We start from the raw sequence: 21,250 nt of genomic DNA, 5'->3' as shown, positions 1-21,250 counted from the left end.
TAAATCCTGACGGTTACTTATCACCTTATTATCTTCAAGATGTTTGCAAATGCTTGATGTCTAGTTGGCAGCCGGTATCAAGCAGAGTGCCCCAGGGGTCTGTCCTGGGGCTGGTTTTGTTCAACATCTTCATTAGCGATCTGGATGATGGGATGGACTGCACACTCAGCAAGTTCGAGGATGACGCTAAACTGGGGGGAGAGGTACATAAGCTGGAGGATAGGGATAGGGTCTACAGTGACTTAGACAAATTGAAGGATTGGGCCAAAAGCAATCTGATGAGGTTCAACAAAGACAAGTGCAGAGTCCTGCACTTAGGACAGAAGAATCCCACGGAAGAATCATAGAATATCAGGGTTAGAAGGGACCTCAGGAGGTCATCTAGTCCAACCACCTGCTCAAAGCAGGACCAATCCCCAATTTCTGGCCCAGATCCCTAAATGGCCCCCTCAAGGATTGGGCTCACAACCCTGGGTTTAGCAGGCCAATACTCAAACCCTTGAGCTATCCCTCTCTACAGGCTGGGGATCGACGGCTAAGCAGCAGTTCTGCAGAAAAGGACCTGGGGATTAGAGTGGACGAGAAGCTGGATATGAGTCAACAGTGTGCCCTTGTTGCCAAGAAGGCTAACGGCATATTGGGCTGCATTAGTAGGAGCATTGCCAGCGATCGAGGGAAGTGATTATTCCCCTCTATTTGGCACTGGTGACGCCATATCTGGAGAACTGCGTCCAGTTTTGGGCCCCACACTACAGAAAGGATGTGGACAAATTGGAGAGAGTCCAGCGGAGGGCAACGAAAATGATCAGAGGGCTGGGGCACATGACTTACGAGGAGAGGCTGAGGGAACTGGGCTTGTTTAGTCTGCAGAAGAGAAGAGTGAGGGGGGATTTGATAGCAGCCTTCAACTACCTGAAGGGGGGTTCCAAAGAGGATGGAGCTAGGCTTTTCTCAGTGGTGGCAGATGACAGAGCAAGGAGCAATGGTCTCAAGTTGTAGTGGAGGTCTAGGTTGGATATTAGGAAACACTATTTCAGTAGGAGGGTGGTGAAGCACTGAAATGGGTTACCTAGAGAGTAGTGGAATCTCCATCCTTAGAGGTTTTAAAGTCCCGGCTTGACAAAGCTCTGGATGGGATGATTTAGTTGGGGTTGGTGCTTCTTTGAGCAGGGGGTTGGACTAGATGACATCCTGAGGTCTCTTCCAACCCTAATCTTCTATGATTCTATGAAACTGATTACTTAATTAATTGCTCCAAATGTGACCCCTAGTACTTTGCAACTTCCACACCTCCAAATTGTTCAGTGTGGAAACCACAGATACTTTGCAGATCCCCACAACATTAAATTTATTTTTCTGAATAATGTGACACTAACAAAAGCAAAGACTTCCACTTGGGAAAGGAGAAACACAAGACTGCAAAGATCCTGCATGTGCATCTGCATCAACAAGAATCATATCAGATGAAATAATCATTTGTGTGTTGACTTTATTTTCTTATTTATTATGTGTGGCTTTTCTCTCCTTTTAGAAGTGTATTTAAGTTAGACATTTAGGCCCTGATCCTGCAAGCTGCTCTGCATGGGCAGACTCCTGCACTTATGTGGAGCCCCACTGAATTCAACAAAACTTTGCAGAGGCTAAGGGGTCCACCTGCAAGGAACAGCTCACAGGATAGGATCCCTATATTGCTGCCCAACACTAAGCACCTGCCTGTTTTATATTTATAAGAACCATATTTGTTTAGTGATTTCTGATATTTTTTCTGAACTAGTTGTCTTTCTTTTTGAGCCAGAAAAGGACTGAGTTTCACTCAAAAATGGGTACAATTTCAATTGAAATGAAGTTCATTTCCAAGCAAAGATACATATGCAACATAAATATGTGAAGCTGCATTTCTTGATGCAGCAACATTGAAGAGTAAAACAGAATTACAGGAAATTGTGAAGAAAAATACAGCAAAACAAACTCACTCTTTTCCTGAGACCTAGTAGTTGCATTTCTGCTGCATGTTACATCAAATAAACAGCCAGGAGAGAACACACATGAAGAGAAAGACAGAACGGAAAAGCTACTGAGAACTGTAGAAAAGTTACCCTGAGTGGAAACTGAAAAAGACAGAAAAAAAAGATACAGAGGTAGAAGGAGAAACTGGAGCAAAGGAAACAGTGAAAGATCAATAGCCATATGTGAAGCCTGAAAATAATTAATTCTGTTCTTTCACACATAACATTTGTTTTGCACCTTCTTTTTTTTTTTTTGTTTATCTACAGAACAGATTCAGAGTAAGCTATCTCTTCTATATAAAAAGAAAAGGAGTACTTGTGGCACCTTAGAGACTAACCAATTTATTTGAGCATGAGCTTTCGTGAGCTACAGCTCACTTCATCAGATGCATACCGTGGAAACTGCAGCAGACTTTATATACACACAGAGAATATGAAACAATACCTCCTCCCACCCCACTGTCCTGCTGGTAATAGCTTATCTAAAGTGATCAACAGGTGGGCCATTTCCAGCACAAATCCAGGTTTTCTCACCCTCCACCCCCCCACACAAATTCACTCTCCTGCTGGTGCTAGCCCATCCAAAGTGACAACTCTTTACATAATCAAGTCGGGCTATTTCCTGCATAGATCCAGGTTTTCTCACATCTCCCCCACCCCCATACACACACAAACTCACTCTCCTGCTGGTAATAGCTCATCTAAACTGACCACTCTCCAAGTTTAAATCCAAGTTAAACCAGAACATCTGGGGGGGGGGGGGGTAGGAAAAAACAAGAGGAAACAGGCTACCTTGCATAATGACTTAGCCACTCCCAGTCTCTATTTAAGCCTAAATTAATAGTATCCAATTTGCAAATGAATTCCAATTCAGCAGTTTCTCGCTGGAGTCTGGATTTGAAGTTTTTTTGTTTTAAGATAGCGACCTTCATGTCTGTGATTGCGTGACCAGAGAGATTGAAGTGTTCTCCGACTGGTTTATGAATGTTATAATTCTTGACATCTGATTTGTGTCCATTTATTCTTTTACGTAGAGACTGTCCAGTTTGACCAATGTACATGGCAGAGGGGCATTGCTGGCACATGATGGCATATATCACATTGGTGGATGTGCAGGTGAACGAGCCTCTGATAGTGTGGCTGATGTTATTAGGCCCTGTGATGGTGCCCCCTGAATAGATATGTGGGCACAATTGGCAACGGGCTTTGTTGCAAGGATAAGTTCCTGGGTTAGTGGTTCTGTTGTGTGGTATGTGGTTGTTGGTGAGTATTTGCTTCAGGTTGCGGGGCTGTCTGTAGGCAAGGACTGGCCTGTCTCCCAAGACTTGTGAGAGTGTTGGGTCATCCTTTAGGATAGGTTGTAGATCCTTAATAATGCGTTGGAGGGGTTTTAGTTGGGGGCTGAAGGTGACCGCTAGTGAAGTTACCTACTACAGGACAGGCCTAACAAAGAAAATAACAGAACGCCAAAAAGCCCGTTGCCAATTGTGCCCACATATCTATTCAGGGGACACCATCACAGGGCCTAATAACATCAGCCACACTATCAGAGGCTCGTTCACCTGCACATCCACCAATGTGATATATGCCATCATGTGCCAGCAATGCCCCTCTGCCATGTACATTGGTCAAACTGGACAGTCTCTACGTAAAAGAATAAATGGACACAAATCAGATGTCAAGAATTATAACATTCATAAACCAGTCGGAGAACACTTCAATCTCTCTGGTCACGCAATCACAGACATGAAGGTCGCTATCTTAAAACAAAAAAACTTCAAATCCAGACTCCAGCGAGAAACTGCTGAATTGGAATTCATTTGCAAATTGGATACTATTAATTTAGGCTTAAATAGAGACTGGGAGTGGCTAAGTCATTATGCAAGGTAGCCTGTTTCCTCTTGTTTTTTCCTACCCCCCCCCCCAGATGTTCTGGTTTAACTTGGATTTAAACTTGGAGAGTGGTCAGTTTAGATGAGCTATTACCAGCAGGAGAGTGAGTCTGTGTGTGTATGGGGGTGGGGGGGATGTGAGAAAACCTGGATCTATGCAGGAAATAGCCCGACTTGATTATGTAAAGAGTTGTCACTTTGGATGGGCTAGCACCAGCAGGAGAGTGAATTTGTGTGGGGGGGTGGAGGGTGAGAAAACCTGGATTTGTGCTGGAAATGGCCCACCTGTTGATCACTTTAGATAAGCTATTACCAGCAGGACAGTGGGGTGGGAGGAGGTATTGTTTCATATTCTCTGTGTGTATATAAAGTCTGCTGCAGTTTCCACGGTATGCATCTGATGAAGTGAGCTGTAGCTCACGAAAGCTCATGCTCAAATAAATTGGTTAGTCTCTAAGGTGCCACAAGTACTCCTTTTCTTTTTGCGAATACAGACTAACACGGCTGTTACTCTGAAACTCTTCTATATAGATTTTATACTGAGCTCATCACAGTAGTATCTGAGTGCTTTCCCTGTACTGCATTAGGTAACATGATTAACATCTGTCATGTGCTATTTGTAGTTTCATCCTCTCCCCAGAGAAAGAAGCTTGTGCAGCGGAGTGTCGTTGTTTTAGTAGCGTGTCTTTTTTTAAATATAAATATACCTGTTGCTATGTGTTTTTGTTAAAAAAGGCAAGGTCAAAGAAATGTGCCTCACACTTGGAGCAGAAGGGGGTGATGTTTGTGATGGTCCTTAGTTCCTGGAGGAGTTCATTCCACAGTCTTAGACCTCCCCCAGAGAAAGTTTTGTCCCCCACACAGACGAAATTTACTGTTGAAAGTTCCACTGTACCATAGGAGTGCAGTTGTCAGCCACAGTCTTAATCTCAGAGCTTTAGATGGTCTGTTAGATATACTGGGCCCAGGCCCTCAACCACTTTGAAGATAACTATTGAGATATTTAACTTAATTCGAAATACTTTGGGAAGCCAGTGCAATGAGCAGAAGACAGATCTGATATGTTTGTGGTAGCCTTTGTTGCTGTGGAAATGCCGTGCAGCATTCTCAATTAGCTGGAGTTTCCTAAGTGCTGAAGGCTTCATGCCCATATACACTGAATTCCTGTAATCCATCTGAGAGGAGACAAAGGCCTGAATAACTGAGGCCAGGTCTTCATTTGCCAGGATGAGACAGAGTTGCTAGCCAAGCAGAGATGGTAGAAAGCTTTTCTATGCTGCCCACAAAAGCGGGTAATGTCTAGAACTTAGGGTGTAGTTCAGTCTTCTTGTTCACTTAAACCTTGACCTCTTTGCTGAGATTGCCAAATATGGCGGTAGTTTTTATGGTGCAGACACCTGTTGCTTAGAGGTTAGGCTGAGATCAACAATATATTTCACTTGAAAGGAGTATGGGACAGTACCAACTGTAAGCCAATTGCAATCTGGGCTGGATTCATACCAGCAACCCAGAAGTAAAGGACTCCAGGGACCAGATCCTTAAGTGATGTAAATTGTTGCAGTGCCATTGAAATCAATGAAATGACACAGTTATAAACCAGCTGAGAATCTGGGTCCATATCCTATTCCACATCCACTGAGACATCCAAGCTCAGATCTTCAAAGGTATTTAGGCACCTAGCATCTATTGAAATCAATGCAGTTAGGCACCTAAATACCTTCGAGGATCTGGGCCCCAGTCTAGCACATTTATGTCTTTTATCCTCAATTAATATGTCAGGTGTGAGGGAAATTTGTAAACAATAGACCTGTCCTAAATTGAATGTCCCTTTTAGAATGATTTGCTATACAATTCAAATCACATTAGGAAACATATGGAGCTGGATCCTGACAGTTTCAACAGAGTCCTGAGTTTTGTTTTCTCTGTTTCACAATAGAGAAAAAGAAACATTATTCTTCAGTGCTGGATACTAAAGCTTTGTTGGAAGACTCAGCCATGCTTACTTTTCATGTATTCCATCGAGCCATATGGATCTCAAATAAGAAAAATGTGCTCCTCTGCTGAGAAATGGAAGAAAGAAAATCATAAGCCACCCTTGTTGTGGTAAAACTTCAGAAACAAGATGTTCTTTGGTTCTCACAACAAATTTTTGGGTGGCCTCAAAGCGTGGCCACACACTCTTGCTGGTGGCCACTCTGAGAAACCTATTTCTTTATTCCTGCCTCCTGCAGCCCTTCAGTGAGAGCCTGGGGAAGGTGAGTCAGGAACTCATCAGCTGCCTGCGGAGTTCCAGGCTCCCCATTCCCCAGCCAGGTGGAAGCGGGGGAGCTGCCCAGGGGAGTGCCCCAGTGACTGAATGCTGCAGCTGCCTCCATTGACAAGAGCCACCTCCGGCACCACACACTCCAGCCCCACATGTCTGTAGAGATGCTGCCTGGAGCCCCCAAGGAGGCTGCATGGTGCAGGGCACTGATCTCTGTTGGCGCTGCCAGCATAAACACCAAGGTGACACATCTCTCTGCACGTGGTAAGTTATTCAGGAGCAACAGCTGAGCACAGCAGGAGGAACCATTGCTTTGCCCCCCCCACTCCCCCAATCTCTGCCCTTGCTTTGGAGGCTTTCATGGCCGCAAAAAAATATGCTGGTGGCCCTATGTGACCACAGTGGCTACATTTGAGAAACACTGATCTACTGGGATGCAAACCAGAGAATTAAAGAAAATCTGATTCCTATTCATAAACTGATAGGCAATAATTACACCCCTAAGCACCATATTTGTGTTATGTCATAACACATTTCCAGGAACTGTCTAACTTTTTAGAACAGTGTGGGTAAGGAAGATCCTTTTTCTCATCATTTACAAATCCAGCCCTCAAAACTAAACTTATGCCTTTTTTCTTTGGTTTCTTATATAAGGGTTTTTTTAAATACTATTTTTGTTTCTTTTTCAATGCTTGAATGTATTGTTTAAATGACACCAGTGTAATCAAGAGCAGGATTTGGTCCTGTCTGCTTTGATCACTGGATTGTTATAGCTTAATATCTATGTGCTGAACACAGAATGATCACATCTCACATCCTATTAAAATTGTATCTTTCTTTAATAATGTATTCAACCCTCTAAAATATGGGTATCTACATTTGGGGTCTTACTTCATGAGAATGTTTGTGACCATCTATCTGGCTTCATAGCTTTTCTTTTGCCTGATGAAATGATCACTTGTGGCCAAGACATATACTAGTATATATTCAATATATGTGATTTTAGATTGTAAGCTCTTGAAACTGGGACTGTTTTTTTTCCTTTTTGGGGTGCTACTGTAATAAAAATAATATATTAATATATAAAAATAAAATATAATACATTAATAATATGAGGATTGCAAAAATGTTTATAGCCATTCACTAAGCAAACTCACAGAACAGCCAAAGGAAGTATAATTATTCCCATTTTACTTATAGATAAACCGAGGCATAAAGAGGCTAAGTTATTCTCCAAGATCACACTACAAACTGTTGGCAAAACTAGGAACAGAACCCAGAACTTCTACCTCTGACTATGCTGCTCTAGCTATTAGACCACACTTAACATAAGCAAACCAGGTAATACAGACTGTTCTGCTAAAAGAGACAATTACTTGTACAAAAAATGGAGACCAAGAATGTGGCAAAAATGCATTTCCAGAGCAGGGTATGCACTGCAATGCTCTTCAGCACCCTTTACTGGCTGATTCATGAATTATCAAGATAGTACATTCGAAGCCAGCCAAGCACTGTTTTCTACTACATAAGAAGCTGTAAAATGCAATTACGGTAAGTAAATGCAAGTAGCTGGAAGTGAAAAAATAGAGCAAATGGTTGTTTAGAATAAAAAGATCAGTTAGACCATCTGAGCCTGATTGCCAGGACCAATAAAGGAAAATGCTATTCTGGTTCCTAGTTCATTTAGAATGTTTAGGTCCTCATACTGGATTTTTTTAAATATAAAACTGTAATAGATTCATTATAATAATTAGGTACAATATATGTATATATTACACATATATACATACTTTGTACTGTATAATACATATATATATATAACTTGTGCATATTCTTAATATTGTATATTGCACTTTTCTTCAGCAAGCACATAAACTAACCAAGAAATTATTTAATAATAATATTACTTTTCATTCTTCGTTGCTTCAAAGTTCTTTACAAACTGATAAATTCTATATAGGCATCACCACTGAAATTCTGCCAGCTCTGGGATTAATGTGGGAGCTGCTTAACACAGAACAGCAAAACAGCACAAATTAGGACAGGATGCAAAGAAAAGTATCAGGCCAGATTTGCAATGGATGTAAATTGGCATAACCAATGGAGTTATGGTGCTTTACACCAGTTCAGAATGTCACCCATTATATTTACTTTAAACTATTTTAGGATTTTATACTGCAGGGGGAATTTGGATAGGCAGAATGTAACTACCAAAATAGGAATTTTGATAGGACTTTGGAGTTAATGTCCCTACTCTTATTAAAAGTGCCCAGGGATTGTTAACAACCACAAGTGGTTAGGACCTCAGTTTCATGTTTCATCTGAAAGACAGATTCATTACAGGATTCATGTATTTGGGACACTTCTTTCTAATAGACATTTAAGAAAAAGGTTGCTACAGTCCTTTGTAATTGCAAATGTATCAATATCTTTAATGATGTTATTCTCTAAGAAATATTAAAGATATTTTTGTAGATCTTTATTGAATTAATAGAAAAAAATCCTCTCAGGAATTTTAGGGCAAGATATAACTTGCAAGATATATTCAATTTTACCAAAAACCTAAAGTGTTTTTTATAAAATGCAACCACATGCTGGGTTGGGGAGGAATTTTATGTAGATGCCTAGCTAGGAAAGAAAGTGATGCTCTTTGACAGAGGTGTGCAATAAGTGAAGACTCTTTACAAACTTATGTATAGGTCATATATAATACATTACATAAGCTACACAACTGCAGTAGCAACACATCTTAAGCCTGCTGGAGAGCATGTTGCATAACAGGAAATTTGGAGAGTTTCTAAGGAAAGTCTCCTTGCCCAGTGTCTAGGCTGTTGTAGCCAGTCTTCTTATGTTGGCAGATCCAACATAAAAGGTTTCTTTTGCTGGCTGAATCACATGAGCTGCTCACTCAGCACGAGAATTGTGCCAGACCCATTCTTCTCACTGCTGTTGGTTGAGAAAACACTGGAACATGCCATCATATGGAGAGCCTAGCCTTCAACCCAAGCGTCAGAAAGCTTTTGCATAGATATTGGATATTTTAGTAAGCATTGAGAAAAGTCTGTATAATAATCACTGCAAAGACAGTTGCATTGATCATGCCACCTAGGCTTTTCTAGACTTTACTAAACTGTCTTTGGCAGCCAGACCAGCGTCCTATTAAGTCCTTTTTCCCCCTGTATAAGAACTTGCACTTTCAATATATTGCATTTTATTTCACTAGTAACCCCCAGCATTTAATCTTATACTGCAACATCCAAACATACTGCAACATTACTTTAGAGAGGAAAGATGGTCTCACAGTTAAGGCATTGGACTGGGAAGATCATAGAATCATAGAATATCGGGTTGGAAGGGACCCCAGAAGGTCATCTAGTCCAACCCCCTGCTTGAAGCAGGACCAATTCCCAGTTAAATCATCCCAGCCAGGGCTTTGTCAAGCCTGACCTTAAAAACCTCTAAGGAAGGAGATTCTACCACCTCCCTAGGTAACGCATTCCAGTGTTTCACCACCCTCTTAGTGAAAAAGTTTTTCCTAATATCCAATCTAAACCTCCCCCACTGCAACTTGAGACCATTACTCCTTGTTCTGTCATCTGCTACCATTGAGAACAGTCTAGAGCCATCCTCTTTGGAACCCCCTTTCAGGTAGTTGAAAGCAGCTATCAAATCCCCCCTCATTCTTCTCTTCTGCAGGCTAAACAATCCCAGCTCCCTCAGCCTCTCCTCATAAGTCATGTGTTCTAGACCCCTAATCATTTTTGTTGCCCTCCGCTGGACTCTTTCCAATTTTTCCACATCCTTCTTGTAGTGTGGGGCCCAAAACTGGACACAGTACTCCAGATGAGGACTCACCTCAAGAGAAGATCTAGAGTTTACTCCTAGGTCTGCCACAGACTTCCTGTGTGACCTTGGGCAAATTACTTAATCCCTCTGGGCCAGGTTCCTGCTCTTTTGTGCTGCTAAAAGGACCACAATAGCCTTATGGGGAATACTCCCAGTGCAGGAGCAGCATAGGACTGGCATATGCAGCCTTTTGCAGGGCAGGAAGGGTATTTGCTAAATATGACATGTGCTTTGGTAATGCTGTGCTGTGCAGCAGCCTGGGTCAGGCTGTTGTCAGTTAGGGCAGTGCCTTGGAGTTTTATATTATGTGTCACTCCTTTATGTATAATTCATGTTAATGTACAAAGTTCATTGTTCTATGCTTACATTTTGTTTGTATTAGAAATAACATTTTAATTAAAAATTATCCACTGAATCATTACTACTATCCTAACACAGAACAAACAACTGAAAGACTGGAACTTCTGTGTTGTGTATTCCTATTTAGTACTGCTTTCTTTCGTGTCAGAATGGATAAGAACCTGATTTTCCTGCAGGGAAAATCCCTGTGAGACCTGAGGCTGACAAGAAGGAAGCTGAGCCTCCTTTCCATGTGGGAAGGAGAGGATCACACACAGAGTGTACCTTCCATGCACAGATCTCTGTGGTATAATCAAGACCTAAGTGTTTTGTGCAAAGCTCCCATTGACATTAATGGTGGTTATGTACATAGAACCTGAGAAGACCACACTTCTACATGTAATTGAACAAAATACTGTTCTTTTCAAACAAGAGAAGTATATTATTTTTTAAAAAAAGAAAAGGAGTACTTGTGGCACCTTAGAGATTAACCAATTTATTTGAGCATAAGCTTTCGTGAGCTACAGCTCACTTCATCGGATGCATTCAGTGGTGAAGTGAGCTGTAGCTCACGAAAGCTTATGCTCAAATAAATTGGTTAGTCTCTAAGGTGCCACAAGTACTCCTGTTCTTTTTGCGAATACAGACTAACACGGCTGTTACTCTGAAACCTGATATTATTTTTTTGTTGAGGAATTACAGATACAAGAAGTGTGGCAAAGGAATGCCAGAAGCAAGCACTTATTGTCTACATCAGAGGTTCTCAAACTGTGGTCCGCGGACCACCAGTGGTCCACGAGCTCCATTCAGGTGGTCCGTGGAAAGTTCCTTCTAAGCTGCGCACTTGGGCGGCCACACAAGAGAATGAAGGGCCATCCACCTAATTAGTGGACCCACACAGGCGAGGCTCCACTAATTAGGTGCCTGGACCCTGGAGAAGATGCACATGTAAGGTGAGGGGGTGGCCTTGGGGGGAATAGAGGGTATGTGGGAGGGGGCAGTGGGCTGAAGTGGGGGAAATAGGAGGTAGGTGTGGGGGTAGTGGGGTGAGAAGAGAGGGTAGGGGGAATTTGGGACATGCAAGGTTGTGGCAGCCAGAGAAAGAGGCAACTTTTTCCAGCGCCAGGGCTGCGGCTTCCGGGAAGAGAACCCCCTCCTTCCCAGCCCTGGCTTAGTAGCTGCTACGGCGGGGGAGAGAGGGAGAGACCCACCCATCCTTCCCAGCCCAGGTCAGTGGCTTGCACGGTTGGGGAGAGACTGATATTAAAATATGAGCTGTGTGCTTTTATTTATAGAACAAAAACATTAATTATTATTTGTTTTTTTTTATATAGCACTTTCATCTAAAGCTTTACAATAGTTAGCTAACGGTACAAACTACATTTAGAAAGACTATTAAGTGGTCTGCCAAGGCCCTCAGCAATTTTCAAGCGGTCCATGGAAAAAAAAGTTTGAGAACCACTGGTCTACATTATCTGCCAGGGTGATTGGCACAGCTCCATCTAATGAGAAATCTCATGCATTATTACTGAAGACAACATTACAACTTAATTTCACCATGCAGAGAACATGGGAAGCCTAATAAATGCTTTTCACACTCATTCATATTTCCAAAACCTGTTTCACTTCTATGTGAGAAAAAGTCTCCTAACTAAATTAAAACCACAGCCCACAACCTTAATGACTTGCCAAAAAGTGGAAAATACACAGTAAAACTGGAAAATTATACAGTATTTGTATTCTAGCAAAGCTAGTCTCTAGATATACCACAAGCATATTATGGGAAATTAGATGTCAATTAAAATCAGACGAACCTGGAAATTCAATATAAAACTCTTGATTCATTCTGCTTTCATTGAAGTCAATAATAAAACTCCCATTGACATCATTGAAGACAATATTGGACCAAAAATTATTCAAACCCAAGAGATTATAAAGCTATAATTTTAACCTACATATTGGTAGTGTGACATGTATACAATATAATCTAATATTAAAACATTATGTGATCAAACAAGCTATAAAAGCAGCTTCCAGATGTGCTTTATCATGGGCCATGACACCATATCGCTGTAAGTTTCCAGAGCTTTTGGTAATAAAAACAAAATTGAAAAAAGAAAAAGATTGGTATCTGTACATTTGAATTGGATATTTTTATTCCTCCTACATTAAATTTTTGAAATGAAAAATTATACCAAACTGCAGCCATGAATTTCGGGTAAGTGCAAAGAAAACGAGAAGGCTGGTGTTGGAAACTCCAGCTGGTCGCCAAGCTGTAGATTTCTGTAGTACCTGCCTGCTGTGGTGCCTGCTTTTGTCTTACCATTTAACAAATTGTTGCGGGGGGAGAGGAGGAGAGATTGTTGTTGTTTTGAAAAAGGAGCCACTAGTTCTTGGCTATTCCTCATATCTCCACTGGCTGGAGTAAAATTCATTACAAACCCAGTTTCTTCTCTACAAACCCAAGTAAATGGGTTTTGTGAAGAGAACTACTTAGAGGCTGGAGGGGATTGGAATACATTCCCCAATCTGAAAGCAGAGCACAAACCATCTCTGCAATCTTTACACTGACATTATTCCAACATCTGGGTTGTGATAGGGCCTATAATCCCCACACAACCACTACTCAAGGGTCCATGGAAATCAGGGGGCACATCCTTCACTGCCTTGTAGCTTGCACCTTGTACCCACTTGCACCTGGTTAAATAGGTGAAAAACATATATTCTGGTTTGGAATCATTTTACACCCTCGCTTTACACGGGTATATATGACTGTGCAAAGGCAGTAGAGCCGTGGTTCCCAAACTCGTTCTGCCATTTGTGCAGAGAAAGCCCCTGGCTCCAGGCCAATGGGAGCTGCTGGAAGCGGCATGGGCTGAGGGACTTACTGGCCGCCGCTTCCAGCAGCTCCCATTGGCCTGGAGCAGTGAACTGCGGCCAGTGGGAGCCACAATCGGCCGAACCTGCGGACGATGCAGGTAAACAAACCGGCCCGGCCCACCAGGGGCTTTCGTTGCACAAGCGGCGGAACAAGTTTGGGAACCACTGCAGTAGAGAATAGCTCAGACCTCTGCCCTGTCCAGATTTCCTTGTGGTGGCTTCTGTGAAGTTGGCACAGAGCCTCATTCTGCTGCAACCAGGGAACAAAAGGTCCCTTGGCTAATCCACTGTGCAGCAGTCCAACATCTGTAGTAGGTGCTCTCCAGCCATGGCCATCTCTGATGCTTCACAGCACTTGTTTTCAACCTTTTTTCATTTGCGGACCCCTAAAAGATTTCGAATGGAGGTGCAGAACCCTTTGGAAATCTTAGATACAGTCTGAGGACCCCCAGGTGTCCACAGACCACAGGTTGAAAAAAGCTGTTCTACAACCTTTCCCGGACCCCTTAGACATAGTCTGCAGACCCCCAGGGGTCCACGAACTAAAGGTTGAAAATCACTGCTCCAGAAGAAAGAAAAGAAAAACAAAATATATCGGGGGGAAATTCCTTCCTGACCCCTACAGGTGACTGGCTGAAGCCCTGCAGCATGAGATTTTAGGACCTTAAGACATGAGACTAAGAATAAAGAGTTTATCAGGGCATTACACTAAACAGGATTTCAGCATGAACCTGGAACTTTCCAGGCAAAGATGCTCTCAGGCCTATCATCTAAGGCCTAGCTCTAAGGGCTTTTCCAGTTTCATACCCCCAAATCAATTTAATCGAGAAAATGCTCTCTAAGTAAATCTACAGAGCCTGTTACAATATTGTAAGGACCTCTAAGAATTTTATTTGCTTGTCCCTGGAACTTTTTAAATCAAAAGATGATCCCATACGTAAAGTGATTCAATTGCATGATCTATTGTTAGACCAGTGCCCCGAAACTATTGCATATAATTGTTTTTGCTCCATTTAGATACAAAATTAATAATTTTAGATTGCTTTTTGAGAATAAATTTGCTTAATCTTTTTTTTAGACCTACACATTAGATTTGGCAATTAATCATTAGCATTCGGCTTGTGTAGATTCCCAAAAAATATCAGTAATGTTTGTCCTTTGCATATAGTACATTATAGTTTTAGAGAGTGATGCTCTCCCAATTGCAGCCGGTGGGAATGGGACCCTTTTTAGTTCCTAATTTGTTAGTTTTCCCCTTTAATATGATAGCCATTACTGAATGCCATTATATGAGACAATGCAATGAGAGTATAAAAAAAGGATCCAATCCAAGGATTTCGAAGTGCTTTCCAAAGGTTAATGTTTTAAGTGTCAAAGCACCCATAGGATGAAGGGAAGTATTATCTCTATTTTAAAGATGAGGAAATTGAGTCACAAAGACGTTAAACGACTTGCCAAGGCTTCACAGCATGTAAATGGCAGTGCAAGACATAGCAACAAGATCTCCTGAATTCCAATACTGCACATACATTAATTATTAGATATGCTTTCTATCTACAACAAAAGGAAGCTTGATCATCATACTTGTTTGTTCCTCCTTACATACTAATAATATCATCATCCTGCACCATAATGACATTTGAACAAAGTCATGACACCACTCTGTGATGCCATAATGCAAGCAGCTTGGTCCCCAAACAACCTTTTCCCAGATACTACAGTGACTGGAATTGATCCAACTCCTAAAATAGATTTCAATGATTTTTTTAAAAAAATATGTATCACTAAATGCTCCAACATCTGGATGCAGGGCTGGAGACTGAGTGGTAACCAGCAAAAAAAAAAGGGGGGGGGCAGAAATGCTTCACCATTGCTTACCGTTAACAAGGTGGTCATATCATAAGAGTAAAGGCTATTTAGAACTAGGGAGGAAGATTACACAGTAATGCATTACAGGGAGTTAAAATATGCTCAGCTTCACCCCATCTTTTTGCTTTGCTGCTTGTGGAATGCAACAAAGAAAAGGAAGGCCTCGTGTATTTCTTGCTGATCCCATTTCTTCATTAAAATCCTGATTTAACTTCAAGACATATTTCTGAAAACCATACTAACCTGTACATGCTGGGCCAACACTTTATTCACTCATGTGTTGCAACCCTGTCACACTAATTCTCTTGCAAGGCTGGCAGGATAAACTCCTTCTGTATGAGGCTGTGTCTGCATGTCACATCACAAGGTGAGGAACTAGTGTCAGATTATCAAATTTCATCAAAGTGACATCATATTGTAATAATCCTTTGGATTTCTACAGCACCTTTGCCGCAAGGATCTCAGAGCACTTCATAACGGTAGATGCACTGAGTCCCCTAGCACCAGTGTGAGGAGGGGGGACTATTATGATCCTCACTTTTCAGTTAGGGAAACTGAGGCAGGGAGCAGTGACGTGATTTAGCCAGAGCTGGTCACGGACCTGCTGTCCCCCAGGCCTGGGAGTTGCTCACTAGAGCCCGCACGTGGTTCACTCAGCCCAAGCTTGGTTTTGAGGCTACCATGTGCCCCGGCCGCAGGGCCCGTGCAGCACAGCAGTGCTGGGGACAGGACAGGGCCGGAGCCCACCCGGGCAAAGGAGGCCGGGCGGGGGCGTGGCAAAGTCCCCCTCGGCCCCTCTCCTGGTGCCCGGGCCCCAGCTCGCCCCTGGCGCGGCGCTGGACTCCCGCGCGCCTCTCGGGATTCCCTGCGCGCCCGCGAGGCCAGGCCCGGGGGCTCTCTCGGGATGACTAGCCGGGGGCCGCTGCCTCCCGGAGGGAAGCCGAGAGCCCGCCGGCCGCATCGCAGGGTTTCAGCTCTGACCAAGCAGCTGATGTAGAGAAAGAGAGAGGAGGGAAAGTCCTGGCCGCACGGTGCGCCTCCGGCTATAAAAGCCGCTGCCGCCAGCGGGCCCCAGCAGCGCTCCAGCACCACCTCAGCTCGTCCGCATGGCGAAGCGCAGCGGCCCCGACTGCCCCCGTGAGTGACCAGCGCCCCGGCCTGGGAGCGCAAGGACCCCGCCAGCAGGGGGCGCACGCCGAGGCCTCGTGCGCTCTGTGCTGCCGAGGGCGCCGGCCCTGGGTCCGGGGGGCGGCGGGGCGGGCAGCGCGCGGGGAAGGAGGAGCGGGGGGTGCACGTGCAGGCGTTGTCCCTTTGCCCAGGGGTAGCTGGCTGCCGTGCTAACGCGCGGCCCGTGTCTGTTTCAGGTGGCTGGCTCCTGGTGGGTCTCCTCTGCCTCAGCCTGCCAGACTGGGCAGCGACCTCGCCGCTGCCTTCCTCGTGGCCCAACCTGAGTGACTGCCTCAGCGTTTCTAAGTCCCTGCTCGCCGCGGCGAGGGAAGCGCTGCGCCAGCTGCAGGTTTGTCTGCCGTTGCCACGTGCTCCGCGCCTCCCGTCGGGTCTGGTGACGAGTTAAAAAACGTCCTCGCTCGTTCAGCAAAGCGGCTTGTCTTCCATATTTATAGCTGAATCAACACCCCAGTAAAACAGTACCTGCAAGGGTTAGGTCAGTTACTGGGACTAGCTCCTGAGGAAGAAGTGGAAGAGGTGTCAAATGTACAAACTAGTGGCACCAGGAGTTGGTATGAAATGTTTTTTTTCCAGAGGGGAGGCAAATGTAGCTTCTTTGCCGCTGTCTCTGAATTTGTTTGGCCAGATTCACAGTTTTGCGCAGAGGAGGAAGAATGGGACTTGTCGGGGTGCACAATGAAAACCTAGATAGAAGGGTTAGGAGTAGGTGCAGTTCAGGAAATGCAGGTTCTATTGGCAGCTAGATGCGCTCTATGACTTGGGCAAATTGCTCAGGCACCATTTATACTACAAATCTAACTGTGCCATTGCACGTTTGTCTGATGTGGCTAGGTTAAGGAGTCCCATCTACACAACAAATAACAAAGCAGGCTAGAACATGGATTATGTCCCTGACCACGAGTTGGGAGTTTTTGATATGTAGTGCACAGAAGGATCAAGGACTCCTCTTCATGTTGTCTCATTTTTAAAATAGGGAAAGTAATACATACCTACCTCCTAGGGGTGTTATGTTTATCAATGTGTGTAAGAGAGTGTTTGAGATATTCAGATGGAAGGAGCAGTGGGCGGTTTTATTTCTATGAGAGGAGGCATCCTTTTTCTAAAGCAGCCAGATGGTGCACATTCCCAAACTGTGTGTAGCCTTACATTTCCGGCTTTTCAGAAATGCATGCATATTTGTTTTTCTTTTCTGTTCGCTTCAGCTAATCAAATTTCTGTGTCTCTGTTTTTAACCATATTAATCGTTTGGTATTTCCAGAGAACGGTAATAATTTGTCCTTAATTTCCTTACCATTTTTTTCTTGCTTGTTGTTTCATACTTACCTTTCATTTGTGCGTCCAATCCTTTTTATTAATTATTATTATTGTTCTATCTAATTGTTGCCTGAAATGAAGCTTCATCTGTCATCTTCCACTGGTGCAGGACTTAAATCAACTGGGACAAATTCGGGGGTGATAGATATGGTAGTATAAATTACTTGTTGGTAAGCAGAACACAATACAGGGATTGACTCCAGCCATCCTCCTTCAGCGCTTCTTAGTGGTTTCTTTATTTTTTCTTTTCTGTGACAGTTTATTTGGGAATTTCACACAACAGCCTAAGATTCTGGGGTTGTTTTTTTAAAAGAACAGATAGATTCAGGTTAAGGCAAAGAGATGATCTGCATCACATATCCAGTATTATGCTCAGTAAAAGTTAACCTAAATAGGTACTTTAAGCTTAATTACAATTAATAAAGAAAATACCTTTCATTTTCTCATGAGAACTTTCTACCCTTAAACTCTTTGTCTTCCAGCTTGTTCTCATGAGAACTTCTACCCTCTGTCACAAAGTATCTCCCTCTGATCTGTGTCCTGCTAGTGTTTGCTTTTACTTTTTCCTTATCTGTCCTGTTTGAGATATTTTTTCCAACCCCTGTTCAGTTTGGTTAATTCATATATAGTCACTAAATTCTGTAAAACTTGCCGTCAGGTAGGCAATTAGGTAGTGTGTTGGCAGCTGGTTAAAGAATTCAAACAGCCCAGCATGAAAGTATCCTCTCACATTATCTCTTTCTAAGAATTTTATGGGTTCAGGATTCAGAGTAACAGCCGTGTTAGTCTGTATTCGCAAAAAGAAAAGGAGTACTTGTGGCACCTTAGAGACATGGCCCAACTTGATGCTATTACCAGCAGGAGAGTGGGGTTGGAGGAGGTATTGTTTCATGGTCTCTGTGTATATAATGTCTTCTGTAGTTTCCACAGTATGCATCCGATGAAGTGAGCTGTAGCTCACAAAAGCTCATGCTCAAATAAATTGGTTAGTCTCTAAGGTGCCACAAGTACTCCTTTTCTTTTTAGTTATATATGTCCCTCTTCTTTTTACCATCTGTCACTGGCACAGTTGAACTGGTAGTAGTGCTAAGGGGAATCTGTTTCTAAAATTCCCTGGCATAGGCATAGCCTTACGGTGAGAGAGGAGAAGAAGCTAAATAGTTCCATCACCTCAGTGAGACAAAGTGCCACTGATGTTTGGCCACAAGACAATGCCACTTGTCCATTTGAATGTTATTTGTCTTTCTCTTTTTTTTTAAAAAAGCAATAATTTTTTAAATTGTAAGTTTGTGGTATATAATGTTCCGCGTGCAGATTCATCCTTTTAGAATGATGTAGAATGTTAACATAATGGAGACAATGTAATCCACTGCGACACATACAAAATATAAATCTGTTTACAACCCTTGCTCCCAGTGAAAATGATGGCAAAATTTCCTTTGACATTAGCTTCATAGCTTGGATATTTGCTTGTTGTTAAAGGCATAAAGATATATAAAGAGGATGTTGAAGCACCTTCAGTAACCTACTATCCTGTATATTTCTGCTTATAAACATGCCCTGCAGCATTATGTGCAATGATTCAAACAATGTCCCCTTTGTTTACATAGGAGCGTGGCATGCTAGGATTTGAATGTACCCTTGAAGAGGTTGATCTTGAAGATATCACTAAGAATAAAATCAACACAATTAAGGCTTGTATGCCAGAAGAGTCTAAGGTATTGCAATAAATAAAAAATCAAGTTTCATCACCTTTATATGGAACCATCATGTAATTCATCATATTGATACAGAACGATCACATTCATGTCTGGTGTCTTTGATTTTCAGACTGGAAATTGTCCTGCACTGGAAAGAGCTGATTTTGATAAGGTAAATTGCCAGTCTCTCAAAAGAGCAAATCATGTGCTTTTTGTTTGTCTGTAAGCATCTAACATCACTCTCCAATATTTCTTAATCCTTGTACCTTCTACAGATTGAGTGCATGCGAGGTATCAATGAAGACCTGAAGGTTTACAAGGCAGAGTTCAAGAATTTCAGTAACCAGGAGATGCTGGCTAGCGTTATTGACAAAATGATACAGGTCTGTTTTCCTTTCAGTTGCCTAAAAGATTACTTTATATGATTTCTATGATAAATGGAGTCCTGTTCTATGTGTTTCTTTCTGTAGTTACCCAAATAATAAGTTACTCTGGAATCTGATCATTTAAAATGTTGATATGATTTTTTTTTCTTAAAATTGAAGAAAGTTTCTCATCTCTGTATAAATGAGGTCTTACTTTGATACTGTATATTACTGTATTAAAAAAGTGATTCCCTTTCAGTGATGTAGTAAACATACCAGTAGTTAATTTTCTGTCTTTTTAATGGTATCCTACTTTGTCTCCCATCCCTACCATGAAATGTAGTGTGGGTGAGAGATAAGACTGTATTTTGGTAAATAATTAATATGTATTGATAAGAAACAGGGAACACACGTAACATGGTTCTTAACAAATTCTAATAGCTGGTAGCAATCATGTCTCTACTTTAAAATAATTGCCTTTTTATTAACATAGTGTATCTAGGTACACTGGAGATTCTAAAGTTGTCAAATGCACTGGATTTAATTATCTGTAAACCACAGCTCCCCCTGATTATCCTTTAAAGGCCCAAACCTGTATTCCTTGGCAGGGAAAAACTATTTACATCATTGGGAATGTTTGCTTGCATAAGAAGTACAGGTTTGGGCCCTAACTATATGAAAGGTATTATTACTATCATAGTTTACCTTTTCATAAAACATTTTATTTTTAATAGTTTAAATTAAAATAATTAAGCTAATTTTTTGCATATTCAAAGACTGATGTATATTTCTACTCTAAACATGGTTAAATTGTCTGACCAACCCACTTTTTTTTTTTTTTTAAGGCTGTGAAAATTAACAGTGTGAATGTGGAGCAACCATCTACAAACAGAGGATCAGCCTCTTTCAAAAAGAGAATGAGGTTATGTAGTGTTCTCCATGCTTTCACAATTCGCACTGTGACCATAGACAAGATGCTGAACTACCTGAATTCTCCTGGAAGCTCATCATAGTGCTGAAACCTGGAAGCACTTTCTATAAAACATTGAACTAAAGCTATTTTAAGTATCAGGAAAATATATATTAGGTTCTACTTACTGCAAGACCTCTGTGTGTAGAATTCTCACTGGAGTCATAGAAACTTGTACTCACAGAGGGCTTCCAGGATTTGGACCTGAATTTAAGAATACAGTAATACTTCTACAAAAACATTTCTAAGCACAATAATATTCTACAATATTTTTCATGACCCAAGTTGTCTTGAGCAAATTACTATCAGTGTCTTTTAAGCTAAGATGTTAAATTTCTACATTTCTAGAAAAAATAAGCTATATTGTATCAACATGTTCTCCAAACACTCAGGTGTAATTTATTTATCTTAAATTATTTATTTATACATTTGTAAGTTTTTATAAAATTATATAAATTGAAACCTATTTATAACATTCCTGACTTATTTATTATTTATTGTTTAATAAATTTATAATCTCTATAATTAACTTTGGTCTTTTTCTTATTTGTGAATTAAAATTATCTAAAAGGGATACTGTCACATTAGCAATTGTTTTTTAAAATATATTTAAATATT

General features: G+C 41.8%; 1 protein-coding gene across 1 annotated transcript; it reads left to right on the top strand.

Annotated features, from left to right (window-relative positions):
• Positions 1-16,201: 16,201 nt before the first annotated feature.
• IL12A (interleukin 12A) lies at positions 16,202-21,019 on the top strand. The gene is made up of 6 exons (XM_048864471.1): positions 16,202-16,232; positions 16,415-16,611; positions 19,208-19,315; positions 19,428-19,469; positions 19,573-19,680; positions 20,508-21,019. Exons 1-6 carry the CDS (start codon positions 16,202-16,204, stop codon positions 20,673-20,675), a joined length of 654 nt encoding a protein of 217 aa, XP_048720428.1. The 3' UTR covers positions 20,676-21,019.
• Positions 21,020-21,250: the final 231 nt, after the last annotated feature.

This window comes from Caretta caretta, chromosome 9 (assembly GCF_965140235.1).
Source record: "Caretta caretta isolate rCarCar2 chromosome 9, rCarCar1.hap1, whole genome shotgun sequence".
Classification (NCBI taxonomy): Eukaryota; Metazoa; Chordata; order Testudines; family Cheloniidae; genus Caretta; species Caretta caretta.
Note: the sequence above shows the minus strand (reverse complement) of the source record. Positions and strands in the feature narration are given on the sequence as shown.

What these genes read in the sequence shown, in the direction of transcription:
- IL12A (XM_048864471.1), top strand. Translation starts at nt 16,202, where the DNA reads ATGGCGAAGCGCAGCGGCCCCGACTGCCCCC. An exon ending in AAGCGCTGCGCCAGCTGCAG is followed by an intron (nt 16,612 to 19,207) that starts GTTTGTCTGCCG and finishes TTGTTTACATAG; the next exon opens with GAGCGTGGCATGCTAGGATT. An exon ending in AAAGAGCTGATTTTGATAAG is followed by an intron (nt 19,470 to 19,572) that starts GTAAATTGCCAG and finishes TACCTTCTACAG; the next exon opens with ATTGAGTGCATGCGAGGTAT.